The 20,334-nt window shown below is 37.3% G+C and overlaps 1 protein-coding gene across 3 annotated transcripts; it reads right to left on the bottom strand.

Annotated features, from left to right (window-relative positions):
• Positions 1–1,547: 1,547 nt before the first annotated feature.
• Positions 1,548–19,522, bottom strand: LOC125230854 (protein quick-to-court-like). Of its 3 annotated transcripts, XM_048136100.1 has the most exons (6): positions 19,154–19,522; positions 7,336–7,602; positions 5,843–6,880; positions 5,436–5,537; positions 4,439–4,531; positions 1,548–3,048 (listed from the first exon to the last, which is right to left on the bottom strand). In XM_048136100.1, the coding sequence occupies exons 2-6, from the start codon at positions 7,570–7,572 to the stop codon at positions 2,845–2,847; spliced, it is 1,674 nt and encodes a 557-aa protein (XP_047992057.1). In that variant the 5' UTR covers positions 7,573–7,602; positions 19,154–19,522; the 3' UTR covers positions 1,548–2,844. The 3 variants fall into 3 exon arrangements, with proteins under 3 accessions (XP_047992057.1, XP_047992060.1, XP_047992058.1); XM_048136103.1 differs by lacking the exon at positions 4,439–4,531 and having other exon boundaries at positions 19,154–19,519; XM_048136101.1 differs by lacking the exon at positions 19,154–19,522 and having other exon boundaries at positions 7,336–7,770.
• Positions 19,523–20,334: the final 812 nt, after the last annotated feature.

Genomic DNA, 20,334 nt, shown 5'->3' on the forward strand with positions numbered 1-20,334 from the left:
CATCCTATATACCAATATTACCAATGACGCTGTTAATTATAACAGTTTATGCTATTTTCCCCCTAGAATTTGCCCAACTGTTGCCACGTGTTTAGGTCTCTCAGGAGGAAAATGGAAAACTAGTGTAATTACACTAATTACTTTTATATTTCGACTATATTAATGCCACTAGTCAGTAGTAGAGATGATGTTGCGAGTGCCTAAAACTAAATTCCTATTTAAGTTGACGCGCGCAGGAGGGCAGGCGGATTTGCCTCTATACTTTTGACAGGCGCTACATACTTCAACGGCACGGCCGGGCTCACAACTTTAAATTCCGTCATAACTTTTTTCTGGTACGCCAAAAAAATTTGAAAAAAATATATTGACAGGTACCAAATAGGTGGTAAATATCACGTAAATATTGACTAAGATATCAATTAGTAGTGTTGTCTAGAACTATGTAAACCAAAAATGGTCCAGACATCCTGACGTCAGAATGTCTGGCCACTTTATTCGCTCGATTTTTCGATATCAGTGGAGGTACCAAATATATGTACTCAGGTACCAAATAGTATCAAATAGGTACTAAATTTTAGTATGTACTAAACATCAAATATCTGTAGTGGTCCAGGGGTCCTGACGCTCACGTATGCATTATACATTTTTGATTCTTTATAGCCTGAGGCAGCTTTTTCATGTTTCATTAAGGTGGATATATTTTTATAAAATCAAGACTGATCAGAATCTCTACTAATATTCATTCAGAACTGACAAAACCATGACATTATACATATATTATATGAAGTTCATTTGAATATCATGCATATTGATTCTATGAACCACGCAAGACATGTGCAAATACGTGCCATAAATATTATTTATTTATGAGTGTAATTTTGGTCAGACATAGATCGACTGATTATTTTTTATTAGTAATTAGGTGATAATTTAGATAAAACTTATTAACGTAGTTAGGATTAAGTTAAGCTTTTTTTACTAGAAATGTAATAAAATTTACATTAACTATCAAACTGATTTTAAACGCACACTTGTGGTTGTGAGGTAGTTGTGATTTTTTTACGAGGCTTTTATAATAAAACACCTGAATTTAACAATACTGGAAATATAACGTCAGATTTTTATCAAATGAAACTGTCAGGAATTCGATAGATTGTTTTTTTTTATTTGACATTTATAACAGTAAGTTTGTAATCTGCATTGTGCAAGCTTACTGTATTGATCTGTTAAAAAATGATAACATATTGCTCTTTACCTCAAAAAGATCAGAGACGGATTGGACTGTAGAGATGTATTGTGGTTTTTTATAACGCTGTCACTATCGATATTAGACGGGATTTTATTGTGTATTTTGATATACGGAAGCCTGTTTAAAATGATGCTATAGCTTTAATGTTTTTCGACTCATAATATTACCAGTTTACATTTAGTTGATACATTGGACAATATTTTTGGCATTGGCAATAAATGTTGCATTTTAAATAAATAAATCTTTTACTTAAAAACCTACCTAGAATAACACCTTACCTAAAAATAAAACAACGAAATACTTAATATTCAGTTTAATAATAACGAAAGCAAGCAAATTATGTCACAGGAAAAATACGATCAATGTCATGAAATACACAATCAGTGAATAAATTATTAAAATCTATAATACCTAGGTATAGCAGTTTAGGTACCCGATTTTACCTCTACTGGACGTTTTAATAGCTGCTTCATCATTATTTACTATGGAATGGATGCAAAATCACCTGATATCTACAATCTCATACCTACTGTTTCACCTATGCATAATTGTAACTAATAACTTAATACTTTCATAATCGAACACCTATTCAATTTGCCAAGTGCAGAAGTAGGTAACAACAGAACCAAGGTCACTTCCGCACATTCCAAATTGAGAAGTGCTGAGATACCGACTACATATACATAAATTATTATTATGCAATACTAACAAAGGTACTTTAATCACAGATGCAACATTGCGGTAGCAAGAATTTGACGGAATTAGTGAAATAAGTCTTTAGTTGCTGGAATAACATGTAAAGATAAGTATTACGCGTATCCACGGCAATCCACGTGGTTTGGTTTACAATTACAATGCAAGGTAAAGTCCATTCATAAGATTTATCTTTAAAGTTATTCAACACACAATATTTTTGTTAGTTAAAACGGTCAAACACATGATAGGTCATCCATATTAGACGAATACAATACAATAATTACCTTGATTAAAATAATAAAATGCTGTCCAGCATGCAAAACATTAAACACTAAGAAAAAAGATCACATAAAAATAGGAAAACAACACCAAAAAGTGAACTAAACTATAAAAACTTAACAACATTGCCTATTTAAAAACATAGGAACGAAGGAGTTTAAATCACTGTACTCTTAACTTATAAGTCAAATTGCACTATTTTTATGAGAGCACAAACTCAATCTTTGGCCTTAAAAACTAAAAGGAAATCACAAATTCAGTATCTAAAATAAATTCGATTTAAAAACTTATTATAAATGAGCTGATAACAATCACCACAAGTAAATAATTATGTGCTTTTAACTATTATGCTTCGGAATGACGATTATGAATGCAAGTGCACACAATCGAAAATATGCTTAAAATAATCTGTATCGTCTCAGACAACATGCAACATTTAAATCCTATCTATGTGTAGCAACACAGCTAGTGTAGGTTAATCCTAACAATTCCTACCCTAATAGTGACCGCCAGTGAACTCCATGCCATTGACATAGGGTTCACTAGCGGCTGAAGGTGTAACTATTAGGAATAATCCCTAATATACAAAGTAAGGTCGTATCACACGTTCACAGCAGTCTTTAAGTAGCTCGAGCCTTGCGGATGTTTTTCTTCTCAGCCTCGGTGAAGCCGAGAATATTCTCTATCGCGTTGAGGTGGCCCTGGTGGTTCTCGGGGTCAGTGAGGAAGTAGTAGATTGCCGACTTGAGAAACTGCAAGGTCACTTCAGGGTCTACATTGGTCTTGTTGCCTTTCTGCGACTCAACGATGCGACGATACATGGCCTGGAACAGATTTAATAAAAATTTAAACCTGTTTTAGACACAAGTAGGTAATTATCACCGTTTGCATGCATTTATTTAACACTACTATAAAAATTATAAAATATTATTGTATGTGTATTGTGTATTATGTAATTTCGCTGTCAAACGCAAATCACCAATTTGTCATATTGTTTACAATACACATCGCGTTCAATCAATGTATCTTTGCTATTGACTATCTAGGTATACCGACAACTCCATTTTATGCTTAAAATCATTAAAATATCAATCACATTTTGATCTATTGACATGCAGTTGATTGTACATACATAATCATGATACATAAGCATAATCTGAACTTAATTTACTTAAAAATTTAAATAAAAATCAAAAGGATTTAACACATACTTATTGAAAAAAAAAAAAAAACATTATAAAATTAATAATATTAAAATAAGCATAAACCTTGTAAAATGAAAAAATGTTACACTAATATTCTTACCTCACTTATTAAAACAATACTAATCAATGCCTTAAAACTTAAAACCAAAGTACGAGTAAGTTACCATGTACCGTATTATAATCCCCAAACCAAAAGAGGCTGTTTCAAATAAATGATTATCATGCAAAGCTATTTAAATCAGGCGAGAAAATAAGTCATCTACGGATGCGTCCTTTGCTGTTCACTACCTTCAGACATGGTCTTTATTATGATTACATTAATTTTAAAGATAAAATACAAGTTTTCGGTAGTTAATGTTTCAGACCACATGAACTGATGTGTTCGCATGGAGGATGAGGTTTTCTTTGCCGAGTCGAGTGCATACACTATTTTTCATTACGGAATAATATCTCTCATTACGGAACCGTGAGTAAATTCAACGTGCCGAAAAATCACGTTTTCCGTATGAAGAAAAATATACTTAAAAACATTCGTAGGTATTTCAGCTAAAGTTCTTAATATAAAAATCGTAATCCAAAAGATGGACATTTCGGATCTATGATATTGTTTGAAGTTAGTGAATGCAGCTGTTACTTAGCTAAAGCATTATTATAGACCCAGTTAGTAAATAATATGAACAAAAAGATCCGAAAATTAATGTAAACCTTCATCTGGATATAATATTTTATTGCAGCATTAATTTAGTCGTCCCAATAAGGACTGATTAAAAGAATATAATTACATTTTAACTGCTAAGCTATTAAGAAAATATGTTCAGAATAATTTTGTTGAAAAACAATGGGTTACTAAAAAAATTACAAAAAATATTTACATAACCATCATCATGATTTTCAGTAATTTTATAAGTTTGGGTGTGCGCACGGTCAAGCAGAGTGTAATTTACAAAAAATATTAAAAAAAAAGGTGTATAATGGTGAACGCTGCACTATCCAATATTGAAAATCCAACCTTTCGAGCTCCTAGGACCCATAAAGAAACAGCCTCCTTTGCACTTAGCAGTACTTGGGATTTGGCCGTTCTGTCTTCAGTGAATGCCGTGTCCTGGAATGCACTACTCGTTAAAGCGGGATCTGTTAATCGGCGCTACATGCACATTCTAGTGAACACTGGCACGTTACTATGGTTAATAGAACAATTCAGCAACATCTGGAACCTTCACTAAATATTAAACTATGATTAATAGTCAAACAATTCTTTAAGATTTTGTGAGTTACAAACAACATTCTAAACAGTAATTTTACTGTTATTAACAAATAGTATTCAGGTTTATTACAAGTGATCATTTTTAGTTTAACAAAGAACTAATAATTATTCAAACATTGAAACACTGATTCTAACTATACTGGTTCCAGACTAAAATTAAAATATGTTATGTGAGCATTCAGTACTAAGATTTTAGAAGGACCTTTAGTAATGATTATGGAAACCTGACAAACATCTTTGGTTACAGCATTACAATTATTATGAGAATGAGAGATGGTTGATTCAGTTATGAGTAACAAGAACGTAGAGAACAGTGTCAGACAAAGTGTTGCAGACGCTGTGATAATATGAAATTGTTGACAGTGAGATTGAGAAAAAGCAGCTGAAAATTTTCCCCAACAGTGGATGAATTAACACACATAGAGCTGTGCAGTAGTCTTTTATTTAATATGGTGTTTTTATTTCTGATTGAGATTTCGGTTGTAATAATAAGTAAGAGTAGTTATGTTTTTGGAACTTTGATAATTAATATTGTAGTTATTGGTACAATGTTCGAAACAAAAAACACAATATATTTTGAACTCACATGGACTTATTGTCTTAGAAATATCAAAGTTGCATAGTGAAATTCACTATCAAACATAAGGTGACACAAAATTAATGTTCAATGTGAAGTAACCAAAGATAGTTCATCATGTGAGTGATTATTGCAGTCAAACAGGGTGTTAAGCGATGCACTTACTCGGACATTCTCAAGCTCGGTCTGCGTAATCTGTAGTTGTGCCAGCAGCTCCTCCACCGACACCCGGCTCATGGGACTCTGAGACCCTCCGGCATCACCTTCCTGGAAAGTCAAATATCTTGGGTGACTTATAGGCTAATGAAATTTCTAGAACCAATTTTTTCACATTGGTATTTACAAGAAATCCTATAACTTAATAAATTTTAAAGTGGAAAATGTCTGCCTTGCATCGATTGCATTGCTTGGCATCGATTGCAGACGTTTCTGCTAATCAGAAGTTAAAATCAATCACTTAGATAGCATTTGTTTTTTCTAATTGTTTGCAATTAGAAAAAACAAATGCTATCTAAGTACCTACTCATCATATGGCGTTCAAATCAAATAATCAAAATAATAATGTTCCTTACCCTGTCTAAGTCAAATTTGGCAGCCTCGACTCCCTTGTACATCTGCAGATACACGGCCCGGTGTCTGCTGTCCTCTTGTTGTAGCTGCTTGCTCACCTCCTCTAACTGCTTTTCTAAAACGTGAATTCTTTCTTTTGCCTGTTCATAGTTTGGCAGCAATTCACAATACCGTGTGTTCACATCTGCCAACTTTTGAAGCAGAGCCTCTACTTTGTCATTATGTGCTTTTTTCAACTCCTGTGTTTCACCCACATGTGCTCTCATGACATCTTCTACTTTTTTCTCATAATATGAGATCAGACTTCGGCGATCTTCATCACCATCTAGTTCTACCATGCAGGAGGCATCATGGGTCAACATGTGAACAGATTCTTTGGAATGTAGTGAGGAATTAGTGAGATCATCAAAATGTCCAGAGTCAGTGAAGGAGCCTTGCATGTCACTGTTCCGGCCTCTGGTTGGGGTTTGAACCTTGAATAGTGGACTGTCAGTAATATCAAAGGACCTTGCTGCATCTTCAGTCTTTGGGCTTTCCTGTTCAAGTGAAGCTTCATCATTCTCTCTTATTGTTACAATCTCACTGGAGTTAGACTTTTCATCCGGAGAACAGACTGATGCTTTATAGAGGCGTAACTCTACAACCTCTTTGGTGAGATGAAAAATTTCACTATCTTTCTTGTCTAAGTCTTTTTTGGCTTGGCTGAGTAGGCTTTTCAGTCTACGGATCTGTTTTTGGGCACGTTGAGTGGGAGTGAGGTACTCCTCCCCAGCAAGACCTGCATGCGATGAGCAGTGGAGGACATATCGCATGGATCGCCCACTGAATGTTGTGCCATTGAATGGGGCATACCCGGCATCCATGGAGGCAGCAGTGGCAGCACTTCCATAGCTGTGGAGAGACTCATCATCAGGTAGCTCTTCAGGGGACCCTGGTGGTGTGTGGGCAGAGTCTGAGATGCTCAGTTTCCCGTTGTCCATGCAATGCTCTTGTATCTTTAGGCAGGATTTAGTTGGCTTCTGAATGTTAGAGCTGAATGACTGTAAAATAAATGTAACACATGAACACGATCACAACACACACTAAAATTAAAACAAAAAAATTATAGGTGTAATAAATTATCTTAATAAAATAAACAAATGCATGTAAAACAAACTACCTTTAGTTTAATATGAAAAACTTTTCACTATAAGTAAAATATCAATTGAACATAAACATGTATACATGTTACATACGAGTATACATACAAGATGACCTAATTTAGATTTTAATGGGTTATTGGTGTCCAATGGTCAGGTTTAACCTAACTTTAAATACTCAAGGATTACACTCACTACTAGGACTGGGTTTATTATACTGTTTGGCTAGGTTATATTATCCTAACTTCATAACACTGCCCGTAATATCATGACATAAGCCAAGTTTGGCTTGAGTAGCCATGGCAATATGTTGGCGCCGCGCATACTAACATATGCTCTGTATTTTTTCTACTTACTTGGCTCCGAGGGCGATGATTAGGCTCGACAATCCGGGCCGCATCGCTGCGATTTTTCTGGTGTTCCGTGATTATAGGAATTGATATTAATTTCCTAGTAGAAAGAGGTGAGCGTTGCACCATTTTTTCACCGCGCACGCGCAGTGACGATGTGCGGCGGAAATTGCTTGAGACATTTCCCGCGCAGCAATGCTCATCGTGAAATTCTGGTATTCTTCTAGTGAAATTTCTGCTCATTTTCTTCAATTATTCACATACGGGGATGTGCTGAAAAATAAATAATTCACGTGTCAAAAAAATTGACAACTCGGCACGACCACAGATTAGGAAAGGAGAGATAATCCGCTGAAAATTTTGTGGATGGAGTGAAAATAAAAACAAAAGCAAATGTCGCCTTTTGTTTTAATACATCTGGCGTTGGCCTTTCATAACTTTATTTATCATTCGGTCAGCTGCTCTAGAACTGAAATGAACTACCAAAATAATTGAAATCTAGTTAAAACAAGATGGAAATCGATGCAGATGCATAAGTGCAAACGTGGTGCAAACTGCATCAAAGCAAGTTTGCAACTTACAGGTCGTAAACTGGATTTGATATCATCAGCATCGGAGGTTTCTACATTCTACCCTCCATTTTTAAAAGATAGCTATAGTATTTTCAATAAGATTGTGCTTTCAGGAATAGGTACCTAAGTAAAAAGAGAATTCTGAAAAGAGGCAAGGTGTATTTGTTATTATAATTAAAGATTTTCTATAGGAATTAAACCTTTGCCTTTATATTTTCAATAACATTATGGCTCTTCGATGATTCCTTCAACGTCAAGGTTTAAGAAGACAAGGGTTTTACGAACACAGTTGGCCGGTAAGCCCTATTACATTTTTTAAATTTGCCAGTTTTAGAATATAATAGAATAATGGTTTATTCGTAAGCACACAGACAATACCTACTTAAGCAATTTTCGAGACATACAAAAAAAATATGAAGAGCCGCGTAATGGCCTCACCTCAGCATATTGCTGGCGACTTATATAATTCTTAGATAAAATACCTATCCTTACTTAATTTTCCAATTAACCATTGCCTACCCAATTAACTATTGTCTATATTACTTATAATTGTCTTTCTCATCACGGAAAAATGGTGTTCCGGACCTTTGGGAAGCGTGTGCGGGGCCGAAGCCAACGCATAGAGGCCCTTTTGACACTTCAATGAAACATAAGTGTAGGTACCCACACCGAGCGGATGTTGCCCTTGCCCGTATCATGAGACACACGCAGAGGAAGCATCCGCCAGGGTCTATTTGACAGTTAATGGAATCTAAAATGAACTGGGCTATTGGATTAAAGTGATGGACTAAATACTGGGTTATGGGATAAAAAACCGGACGCCTGCCTAATAAAACGGTATCCAATTTGATTTCCGGCAGACGGTGACACATCCCCACAAGATGGGCCCCCACACAAAGCGACATCCAAGATGGCTCAAGGCAACCACCGGTGTGAGGACTTGAGTCTGTACCCTTAAGGGTGTCGAGAGGTATAGGTACACCGCTTTCTGCCCAGTGAATGTCAAGCCACTGTACCGACTCGCGTCTTATGCAAAATTTCACTTCCACCTCTGGAGCATGTAGCCCTAACGACTCCACTCTGGACGGCCAGCCAAGGCAAGCCCGAGGTAAAGAGTCCTATGAAACCCAACCGCCCTACGGGGAACAGGGCTCCCCAGCAGCACTCGGGTACGTGGGGTCGCGCTGTTCCCCAACAGCTTGCCACAAGCTGCCCTGCGTTGACTGATTGCACTGGTAAAACAAGTGGATCGTCACATCCTTGCGCCATCTATATTATATTATTATTACCTATATATTTCTTACTGACTTATGTAAGTATGATGAGGTGAGTCTTCAGAAGTATTTAAGAATACTTGTAATATTTCCAATAACGTGAACACTGAACAGTTGAACAGTCAAGGTGGAAAATGAGAATCACGTTTATATGAAACCGACGAACCGGTTTAGGGGCGGTCGTCCCCTTTCATTTTTATGTTCCATCCATCCACGTCGAGGGTGCTGGTACATTCGTCGAATGTACCAGCACCCTCGACTTCTTAATGTTCTATGTAGTTCGTAATAGAAGATCTCTCTATTTAAAAATGTCTTTATTTCTTTTTAATTAATAAAAATGTTTCAATAAATTTAAGCAATCGACATAACTACACACTATAACCTATTATGTACTTATTGACTTAGCAAACTAGTTTCATTGGCTTCGCCGATTGTTGCAATACCGCTAAGCCGTAATACCTATTTGTCTGTAAGTACTCTACTTACGCAATGCAAGATGAGGCATTACTTGTATTGTGCTGTCGTGCCTTAATTTGATTATAGGTTGAATCACGGACACAATACACAAAATTGTTCTAAAATTAGAGGTATAGCGAAGTCTCGGTTTATGTAATGATTTCGTGTCCAAAATATGACCTAACACAAGTCATTTTATATTATTTCTTGCAATAGATAGGTACATTATTATGTGTTATCATTTATTTCCTTTTATTAGGTATGAAAATAACGCTTGCATTAGGACGACATGTAATTGGTTATTGTAAATTTAACATTTTTTATATCATTTCCATATAAAGACTGTATCGTTAAGTATAAATACAACTTAATCCTGGCATCATAAACTATCCAGAGCTTTAAAAAGAAAGCTGATTAGACATAATTGTATGACATTGATCACAGAATTGATTTCCTTAAATTTGGTGTTCACATTTTGTTCGCAAAAATGCGAGGCCTTACTACGCAACAGCGAAAATCGATTGTCGACAAATGATGAACTGTAAAAGGTATCACGTACCGAAAACTAGCACAAACGGAAGGGGTTAGTGTGGGGGCAGTTCAAACTGCAATTCGTAAGTACGGTGAAGACTGTACTTTCAATGACCGACAACGACCAGGGCAAAAACCAGGTCTATCCAACCCAAAACTGGACCAAAAGTTAAAAAAATTGAGAACGAGTATAGGAATGGTCCATCGTGCTACAAAGAGAAATAATTTAGACATCCAAAAAACAGAAGTAACTGAAAAGGAGCGATAAGCGCAATGCATCTGTCAAGAAACGTGTCCGGAAGTTGTACTACTCAATTTTGTCTAAAAATCACACCTGTGTTATAATGGATGACGAAACTTAAGTGAAACTGGACTACAAGTCTTTGCCAGGTCCCCAGTATTACACAGTTCGCGAAAGAACAGAGGTTTCACCACCTTCATTTTTCAATTTGACCTCATGATCTAACAGCCTGGTTTTGACAAAAACCAAGGTCAAATTATTTTCCGACAAAGTTTCAATAGCTAATAATTATATTATGTATTTACAAAAACCAATCACATTAACATAATAGAAATGTAAATCAATATTTGATTAAAATCGAATTGTACATTGAAATGTAGCAACACTAAGTTACACGATTTTTACAATGGCAATCTCAGATACCCTCACTTTGAACTTGAACGAACCTGTACTTGCTTCCCAGTGTTCTTGTAAAAGATAAAGTTAATATAATTATCTAATCCGCATACAATCTTTTATTTCACGGCCCTAAAATAACGATACTAATGAGCAGCATGAGACAAAAAGTCAGAAAACTGACCAGAAACTAATCAGTGTTGTTTCGTTGTAACATGTTTTAGTTTGTGTGGTTATTTATCTACATAGGCAATTAGGTATATTATGTATAAAAGACAAAGTCGAAAAATATAGCAATTGGTTTTTGTATTTTTACTTAACGATACAGTCTTTACAATATTGCAAATTAATAATAATATGCAAATTAAATTAGCCTGCAGCAATCTAATTGACAAATCAAATTCGACTAATTAATGCTAGTAAAATATCCCAATTTCCTTTTATTATTTTGCATGACTAGATTATCATTGTCACTATTGATGGCTAAAGTTCACTACTTTTAAGCCAACATTTTGATGAGACGTGACGTGACGTGTGGTGACGGGTTAAGAATTTCACCACCCCCGTGGGTGTCGTAAAAGCCGACTGTGGGATATGGGTTAAATTGTGGCGTAGGCGAGAGGCTGGCAACCTGTCACTGCAATGTCACAATTTCGTTTTCTTTCAACCCCTTTTTGCCAAGAGTGGCACTGAAACTTGAGTAGTCCATGTGCTCTGCCTACCCCTTTATGGGATACAGGCGTGATTGTATGTATGTATGTATATATTTTGATGAGATATAAGTACAGTAGAAAGAGAATACGCAGTTTCCATTACTTAGGATATGGATGGTTCTATCCACGGTAGACCCCCTGGGCTTGTTCCTATCTTACCGCGCTATTTTGTAAATTGGTACCCGTTGGTTGATCGGCATCGGCAGTGGCCAGTGGCAGACTTGAATGTTACAGGACAGGTCTGCCTTTTTTGCACATTAAACTTATAGAGACAACCTGTGATAACGTCATTTCTCTTTTTGAAAAAAAAAACCTGTTTTTGAGTGCATAAAGAAAGTAACATAGTAGGGTAGGGCAGTGCCTAATGTAATGTCCGTGGTCAAATTTAATCTGAGTTAATTTGTTTTCTAAATATGTGGTCCTTAGTTGTGGTTTACTTACTCTGCAAATACGGTTAACACATATGCATTAACGTAATAAAACAATAAAGCTCATACTTACGACCGTGCGACTTTATGAAAAGTATGGCATCAACGCACTCAACGTGCAAAGTAAAAGGCTATATCCCACACTAAAATAACACGAACAATTGTTTCGAGTAAGTCAAGTGAAGTAAACGCAAAAGGAGAACAATGTCCGCGCGCATTTGGCCCCATTTGAGTGGCAACTGCAGGGACGATTTCCATTCTAATTGCTTTAAAGCTGACGACTCAAACATGGGAAAACTAATACTACTTTAATATTGTTTACTATTGTCACTTCCTTTAATATCATCTTCAATATTGAAGGATCTGACAATATAGTAAACTGTTTTAGCCAAGGCAAAAAGCTGGTGCAATACTAGGCGATCGTATTTGCATATTTCGCTGTGCTTTCACGCTCAAATCAATACTCTAGCTATATGCACTGCGAGTCATTTTGAAATTAGATTGTACCAACTCGATTAATTAGGTATTGAAGGGGTATTTTCTTGACAAGTATGGTTTGGGATCCCTAGGCATTGTAGGTATTCTGAGAGGTTTATCTTGAAGTTTCCAGGGAAAATTTTACACTGGTTAGGTAATAAACTCCATTTTCTCGCGCTCGCCTTGCAAACTGAACACCCGGCTAGATTTATTGCCGCGCGTTACGCAACCCCGCAAGAAACGGCCGCTTGCGGAATATTGCAGAACCCACTTTAGGCTCCAGTTTTTATAATTACGGGTTAAACGAACAATTCCATTGTGACAATGTTTGTTATGCAAAAAATGTTGAATTGTTTATTATAGCAATACCTGATACGATCTCATTTGTAGAGCCATGATAAAAATTGAGGGTACAATAATATTTGCAGATGACTGTACTAGTACGCAAGATTATGTAAAAAACTCTTTAATAAAAAACTTGATAGATGAGATATTAGGTGGTCAGTATAAGATAAGCAGTAGGTACCTATATGTACCTACGTACCTACCTACTTATGGACATTTTCCTCCGACGAGGGGCTTTCTTAAATTGTAGCGCCATGGTGGCGCCATCTACAACGATGCTTGCATATACACTACATCTACGTCTATAAATAATCTGTATATAACGACTTTCCACATTTTCTAAATATTTCTTACAGGTATGTACATCCAATAAAAAGGCAAAATTAATTCATAAAAAAATATTTGTGCTGATTAATAAAAATCATAAAGCATAGCTTGCGTGACATCTCATTTAAGTAATTTGTAACGCGCTTCGCGCTGTAATTATTGAACCATTTCAGCTAGAAACTTACAATCAGGCGAGTTAATGGACCATGGTGACAACTCTGAATAACGATGTTGTTAATTTTAAATTAGCAATCATCTTTTAGGAAACATTGAAATAATACGATATAATTCTAATGTGAACCATAAATGACGAATTACCCATGTAAAATTAAAAATAAAATAAGCAATATTGATTTTGGAAGATCCAAGAAGATGTAAAATCTTAATTAACAACGAAATACAATACTGGAAATAAAATAGTTAAATAGGTATAAAACGCTCGAAATAAAAACTCATAAATTTAAAAAAAAATGCCTTAGGTCCTCGTCGTTGGGTAGGTAAGTGTTAGGACACGTTTCATTAGAAAACAACTTAAATAAATGTTTAACTTGTTCAAAACAATTCAGTTAAATTAATAATAAATACATTACATTAACTGCACGTGCTACTTCCGTTGGCGATTGCCTTGACGATTTTATAGCACGAAATCATTTGGGCTCTCTGAAATTACCTTGAGCAGAGCAGACAGATTTATTTAGTTTTTCATTTATAATTAACTATTTCGCAAAGTTTTTAATTACCTACTCTTTGAAATCGTAAATCGGAACAAAGGATTTTACGCTTTATGTATATTTCAATCAATTGTTTTTGGAGGTGGTAGAGGTTTATTCAGGTCATCTTCATTTAATAGCAACTACTCTTAATTATTGCATGCGATTGCGATACTGGGTGTTTAACCAAGCCAAGATGCCAAATCGTATACTTACGCCGTTGCGAACGAACGAAATATATAAGCCTCTAGATTGTAGCTATTGGAATTCAACCATGTTTTTTTTGTTCTTCAGTTTTATTTTCAAACGTTTTGGTAACTTGACGAAACATAATGAACTTTTCGTACTTAAGGTATAGGTAAGTTAACCTCAAGTACCTAATAGGTAATGATCACTTTAAGCAACTATGCCTAGGTACGGTACGTACCATAATATGTGACGTTATCTGGGTAAAGGGACCTTATTGTCGATGGCGCTTATGTCCCGAGGCGTCGTATTTGTACACGAACACAGAGAACTTCCTATAGAGTAGCAATCTTGTATATTTTGTTCGCGATACGAGTCACCAGTGTTTGGGGTGCGAGGAGCGGGCGGGGAATGTGTTAAGCGCGCTGTGATTGGCCGTTTCAAGGACGGCGGGCAGTCGCGCCAGATGAAAAGGGACAGAAGTATGACTGTCCCTCTACTGACGCGTAAGTGGCCAATGTAAGTTGACCTATGCCGGCTCTGAATAAATTATAAATATGACTTATTTGTGGAATGTAAATAATGCCGTCTGTTTTTAAATTTGAGCTTCTTGTTACCTTTCCACACCATTTCACACTACAGGTGGACATCTTTAAGGCATCAAAATACCCTTTTCCAATTTTTTAGTGCGAAAAACACGCGCTGCTTTCGGGTCTGTCACTTGGTCGATACTGATCGGGCACGACGAGCGCCCGCGCTTATATGGCAGCGTTCCCACTTATACGTCGCGTGTCTCGGGGCGCGCAAAGGGCGTCCGCGCCACGCCACCTGAGTGTAATTCAAAAAGCGTCTCCTCAGTACATTTTGTATAGGAAGGACGTAAGGCGCGCCGCCAAGCGGCGCGGCGCGCGCCCCGCCGCCGCCACGCCACCTGGGGCGCGTCTTACGTCTTTTCTATACAAAATGTACTGAGGAGACGTTTTTTGAATTACACTGAAGCGGCGTGGCGCGGACGCCCGTTGCGCGCCCCGAGACACGCGACGTATAAGTGGGAACGCTGCCTATCAGTGCAAATACTAGGAAGGCTGGCGACCGCGAGTCGTCTTGTAATGGATGTCTATAGGGGTTGGTCTGTGTACACGAACATCGCTCATAACGCCGTAAGCGCCATCAACAATAAGGTCGCTTTACCCAGATAATGTCACACAGGTAATGGCTGGATGTTTAACTGACACACACTGACTCCATTCTCTAGGGTTCTGTAGGCAAATAAAGCGTAAGTATCTACCAATTTTTTTGTATATTTTACAGTAATAGTAGGTATAAGGTCCAAATTCAAAAACAACAGTTTCTGGATGTCAAAACTGTCAGGAGTCTCTATGCTCTTCAGAATATTAACAAACTGCTCCCCGTTAAATAATATGTACAAATACGGTATGTAGGTATTATCTATGGATACTATTAACATACTGTTAGTAGTTTAAGATTCAAAAACCTATCCACCGCCGCGAGAAAAATGTATATGTATATTATGTATATGTTATGGACACAGACCAACCCCTATAGACATCCATTACAAGACGACTCGCGGTCGCCAGCCTTCCTAGTATTTGCACTGATATAAGCGCGGGCGCTCGCCGTGCCCGATCAGTAGCGTCCAAGTAACAGACCCGAAAGCAGCGCGTGTTTTTCGCAGTAAAAAAATTGAAAAAGGGTATTTTGATGTCTTAAAGATGTCCACCTGTAGTGTAAAATGGTGTGGAAAGGTAACAAGAAGCTCAAATTTAAAAACAGACGTCATTACATTCCACATAAAAGTCATATTTATAATTTATTCAGAGCCGGCATAGGTCAACTTACATTGGCCACTTACGCGTCAGTAGAGGGACAGTCATACTTCTGTCCCTTTTCATCTGGCGCGACTGCCCACCGTCCTTGAAACGGCCAATCACAGCGCGCTTAACACATTCCCCGCCCGCTCCTCGCACCCCTGGCACTGGTGACTCGTATCGCGAACAAAATATACAAGATTTCTACTCTATAGGAGGTTCTCTGTGGTTATGGACCAAGTGATTAATAAGGGCATTATGTATAATGCCCGGGCATTATGAATAATGCCTAGCCATATTGGGCAAAGTGATTAATCATTGTCTAGACGCCATTTTTTATCACATTGCCCGGTCATTATGATAATGCTACGTGACCATTGGGCAAATTGATAATAAGTTTAACAAGTTTGCCTGAACGCCATTTTTTATCACATTGCCCGGGCATTATGATACTGCTACGTGATTGTTGGGCAATGTGATAATAAGTTTAACAAGTTTGCCGGAACGCCATTTTTTATCACATTGCCCGGGCATTATAATAATGCTACGTGATTTTTGGGCAATTCGATAATAAGTTTAACAAGTTTGCCTGAACGCCATTTATCATAAGCGCATTGTAATATGCCTACTTGGAAAATAAATATTTCATTTCATTTCATTTCACATTGTCCGGGCATTATGATACTGCTACGTGATTGTTGGGCAATTTGATAATAAGTTTAACAAGTTTGCCTGAACGCCATTTTTTATCACATTGCCCGGGCATTATGATACTGCAGCTGCCCGTAATAAGTTAACCCCCCTTTTTCTGCTTCGAGAGTACCAGAACCCGACTAAGCCAACTGACCACCATTTGCAAATGGTACAATATTATAACCCGGCCCCGCCTACCGCGGAACAATGTTTGTGGAGGCATCCTGCAGAGCTAGTTCATCATCTAAGTTTATTAACAATTGGTTTTTGATACTACCTCGTGCTATCTTATCCCTCTCCTACAATAGCAAGAAAGGGTACACTTGGTCATCATGTTTCATCATCTTTGCCATTCGTGAAAGTACACTTTTATGATAGCGCTTACCGGTAGCTCTGCCTTATGGCTCTCGCCCTCCCCCGACATCATCTATGTCTCACTAAGGCTGGAGGCGAGCTCTGCTCTGCGGCCTATGTCGGACTTGTCCCCTGTGGGCCCTGCAAAACGGGCGCACACACGGTGCGACAACAGAGCAACACTTGAAGAGTGGCTTAAAGGTTGTCGAAAAGGGGAGACTGCGGTGGCCAGATTCCGGTGATCCGTTCAGCAGGCCGCGGGCGTAATGATACTTTCCCATTTATAATATTAGTATGGTTGCTCATACTGTGTAATTTTCTTTGTGTAAATAAAATTAAAAAAAATCTATAAAATGTCTATTCTTGGGCAAAACTCTGTTATTTACATACATACATACAATCACGCCTGTATCCCATAAAGGGGTAGGTAGAACACATGAAACTACTAAAGCTGCAGTTCCACTCTTGGCAAATAAGGGGTTGAAAGAAAATTAAACTGTGACATGGCAGTGACAGGTTGCCAGCCTCTCGCCTACGCCACAATTTAACCCATATCCCATTCTGTTATTTGGTGTGTTATTATTACTTTAGCAGTTTCATGTGCTCTGCCTACCCCTTTATGGGAAACAGGCGTGATTTTTTATTTTATTTCAAAACAAAACAACTGATTGTATGTTGATGTTGATTGTATGTTGTATTATTACTTTGCCCAACAGAGGATGGGCATTATGTATAATGCCCGGGCAAACTTTAGCTATTCGATATGTTATTATCACATTGCCCAACAGAGGATGGGCATTATGTATAATGCCCGGGCAAAATTCAGCTATACAATATGCTATTATCACTTTGCCCAACATAGGATGGGCATTATGTATAATGCCCGGGCAAAATTGAGCTGTCCGATGTGTTATTATTACTTTGCCCAACAGAGGATGGGCATTATGCATAATGCCCGGGCAATTTAATTATTTGAATAGTTATTATCAAACTGCCCACTCACAATGGGCATTATTCATAATGCCCGGGCATTATGTATAATGCCCGATTTATCACTTGGTCCATAACATATACATATACTATCCAACTGAAAAATATCACAAATCTTATAAAAATATTTAGATTAAATATTTATTATTTTATGCAGCATCGCTGCCAACGTTTTTGCAGCGCTACGTTTTCCCGCGCTGTAGAGGAAAGCGACTAGGTAGTCTAGGTACGAACTGAAAATCAGCACTTATAATTTTAACAACTACGTGTATGACTGGTGCTGCCCTCATATTGTTGGCGTTTCGATATTAAACTGTACGGTGCCAAAATAGTTTTAAGTTTTAACCGCCCGGTCGCCGCCACTGTGTCATGAACGTTGTCAATAATTCCCATCACAGTCATCACAAGAAACCGTTCAAAATATTGCACTAAATAAAATGGCACGGAACCTTTAGTGTGCGAGTCCGACTAAGCAACTCAAAATAAATTTAAATAGGTAATTACTTGCCTACCCGTTGTCCGACGTGGCCGGTTGAAGGCCAAATCAAAACAGCACAAAAAATGAGTGCTGGCCAAATGTACTTTTGTATCTTTTTAAGCAGTTTATCTGAGTATGCTATGCGTTAGGTACCTACTTAAGTATTTCAGGCGGTTAAAATAGTAGCGACATTGTTTTCTGAGGCACTAAATCTAGATTCAGTGTTTCAGTTAGAAAACGTAAAAGAATTCCAGTCAGTCCAACGAAGTCAAGCCTTCAAATTAGATTGAGAAAATTGACTTTTTACCATCGTCTTTAATGAGGAAAACCTGTACAATTAGACAATTACTAACTTAGGTACAAAGAACACCTATTGACACTGAAGGAATTTAATAATTACTACTTAAGTAGTTTTTATAAGGTCAATTGTTATATTATGTACGAAGACAAGGTATGTTCATCCACTAAGATTGTACCTAATTATAATCATATCGCATTGCTTGTTCTGTAACAATCAATGGTAAATTTCACACGTAGGGAAATCGGATCATTAAAATCATAATAAAATACTTATTTTTTTCAATTCAGTATTGTCGGGTTTTATGTATTACATATAGATACGTATGTGCTTCAGTAGCTTAAAATAAATGAGCTGGTTGTAAAGTCGTTATGTTTTGTATCAAGAGTAGGTATCTGGGAATGTTAGTTATCTTGTAGAGTTAAATACATAAGAATTCTTCAGTCGTGCGTTAACTGAAATGGAAATGGGAAAACACACGCGTCTAGTATCTAATTTCGAAAGCGAAACAATAAAAAATACTTACTAGTAATATATTGCACGAAATTTCCATCCATCGCTGTGGTAACATTCATAATCACTAACACATTTTGCTTACAGGTTACAGTCGTAGTTCGGTAAAAAAAGTAAAATCGTTTTCGTTCGCACACTTTTCGCTTGTAAACTTTATTGGTATCAACTTAAACATCGCAAATTGCATAGAGTAAACCATCCACGTTAACTTTTACACTAAGAATGTTGCGGCAAGTCGTCGTGCTTGGTCAATGTTTGTTCACGGTGCTTGCCGCCGCCGCCGCCGCCGCTGCAGCGCCCCCCGCGGCCGCCTCCCGCAACCAATTCCGTGGAAACTGTACCTCCATTGTTAACAACTTTGATACAACTAACTGCACTTTTAAATCGGAAGTTTGCGAGATTGTATAAGAATGGCGGACGCGTCATATTGGTTATATATGGATTGCGGTACCTGGGCCAGAACGACTGCATTGCGTTTGAGGTAGCGCTCAGTAGAGTCGCGCCATCTGGCGCAATTTTCCTGTAGTTCAATGTTCCTGTAGTGCAGAGGCTTTATGTAATAAACCGAATTTGTCTGCGACCCGTTGTCTTAAGTTAAAAATAGGATATGGTATAGATTGGTGAGCTTCTGGTTGAGAATAGATTAGTGAGGGACCTAGTCTACAATATTGCATGCTGACTTCACCTGATTTTTCTCAGAATATGTCTTACGCTGGCAAATTGCAATGATTTGGATGTTTACGGAAATAATAAAAAAGGGGAATGTATAATCGCATTCATTCGGTGCTGTTTATAATCTGCCGATTGCTATGCGGATAGAAGTTTTTGTTATTTCGCCACAATTACCTGCGACATAGTCTAATAACTGTGGAAACAAGTTACACGTGTAAACGCGTTCAGTTTTCTAATTTGTTTTCTTTTAATTGATGGAAACCTGGCTGCAGTTAGTGGCCAGTCGGTAAATGGACTCAGGTGATGCAATGACTGCATATATGCTTAATGCCAATGTGATTTAATGACTTTTGAGTGATTGATACGTCACGCAAAATTCCACATCATATCGATAGACAAATACGAATTTTAACAGTTTGATTCCCATTAGGTAAAAAAAGGAAATTTGTAAAAATATGATACTTATGTAAATATATTATGATACTGTAAATAGTACGGGTAGATAACTTTGTTACTAAAAAA

The sequence above is a fragment of the Leguminivora glycinivorella genome, chromosome 11 (assembly GCF_023078275.1).
Source record: "Leguminivora glycinivorella isolate SPB_JAAS2020 chromosome 11, LegGlyc_1.1, whole genome shotgun sequence".
Lineage (NCBI taxonomy): Eukaryota > Metazoa > Arthropoda > Insecta > Lepidoptera > Tortricidae > Leguminivora > Leguminivora glycinivorella.

What these genes read in the sequence shown, in the direction of transcription:
- LOC125230854 (XM_048136100.1), bottom strand. Translation starts at nt 7,572, where the DNA reads ATGAGCAGAAATTTCACTAGAAGAATACCAGAATTTCACGATGAGCAT. An exon ending in ATCATCGCCCTCGGAGCCAA is followed by an intron (nt 6,881 to 7,335) that starts GTAAGTAGAAAA and finishes TTTATTTTACAG; the next exon opens with TCATTCAGCTCTAACATTCA. An exon ending in CCGAGCTTGAGAATGTCCGA is followed by an intron (nt 4,532 to 5,435) that starts GTAAGTGCATCG and finishes AGTGCATTCCAG; the next exon opens with GACACGGCATTCACTGAAGA.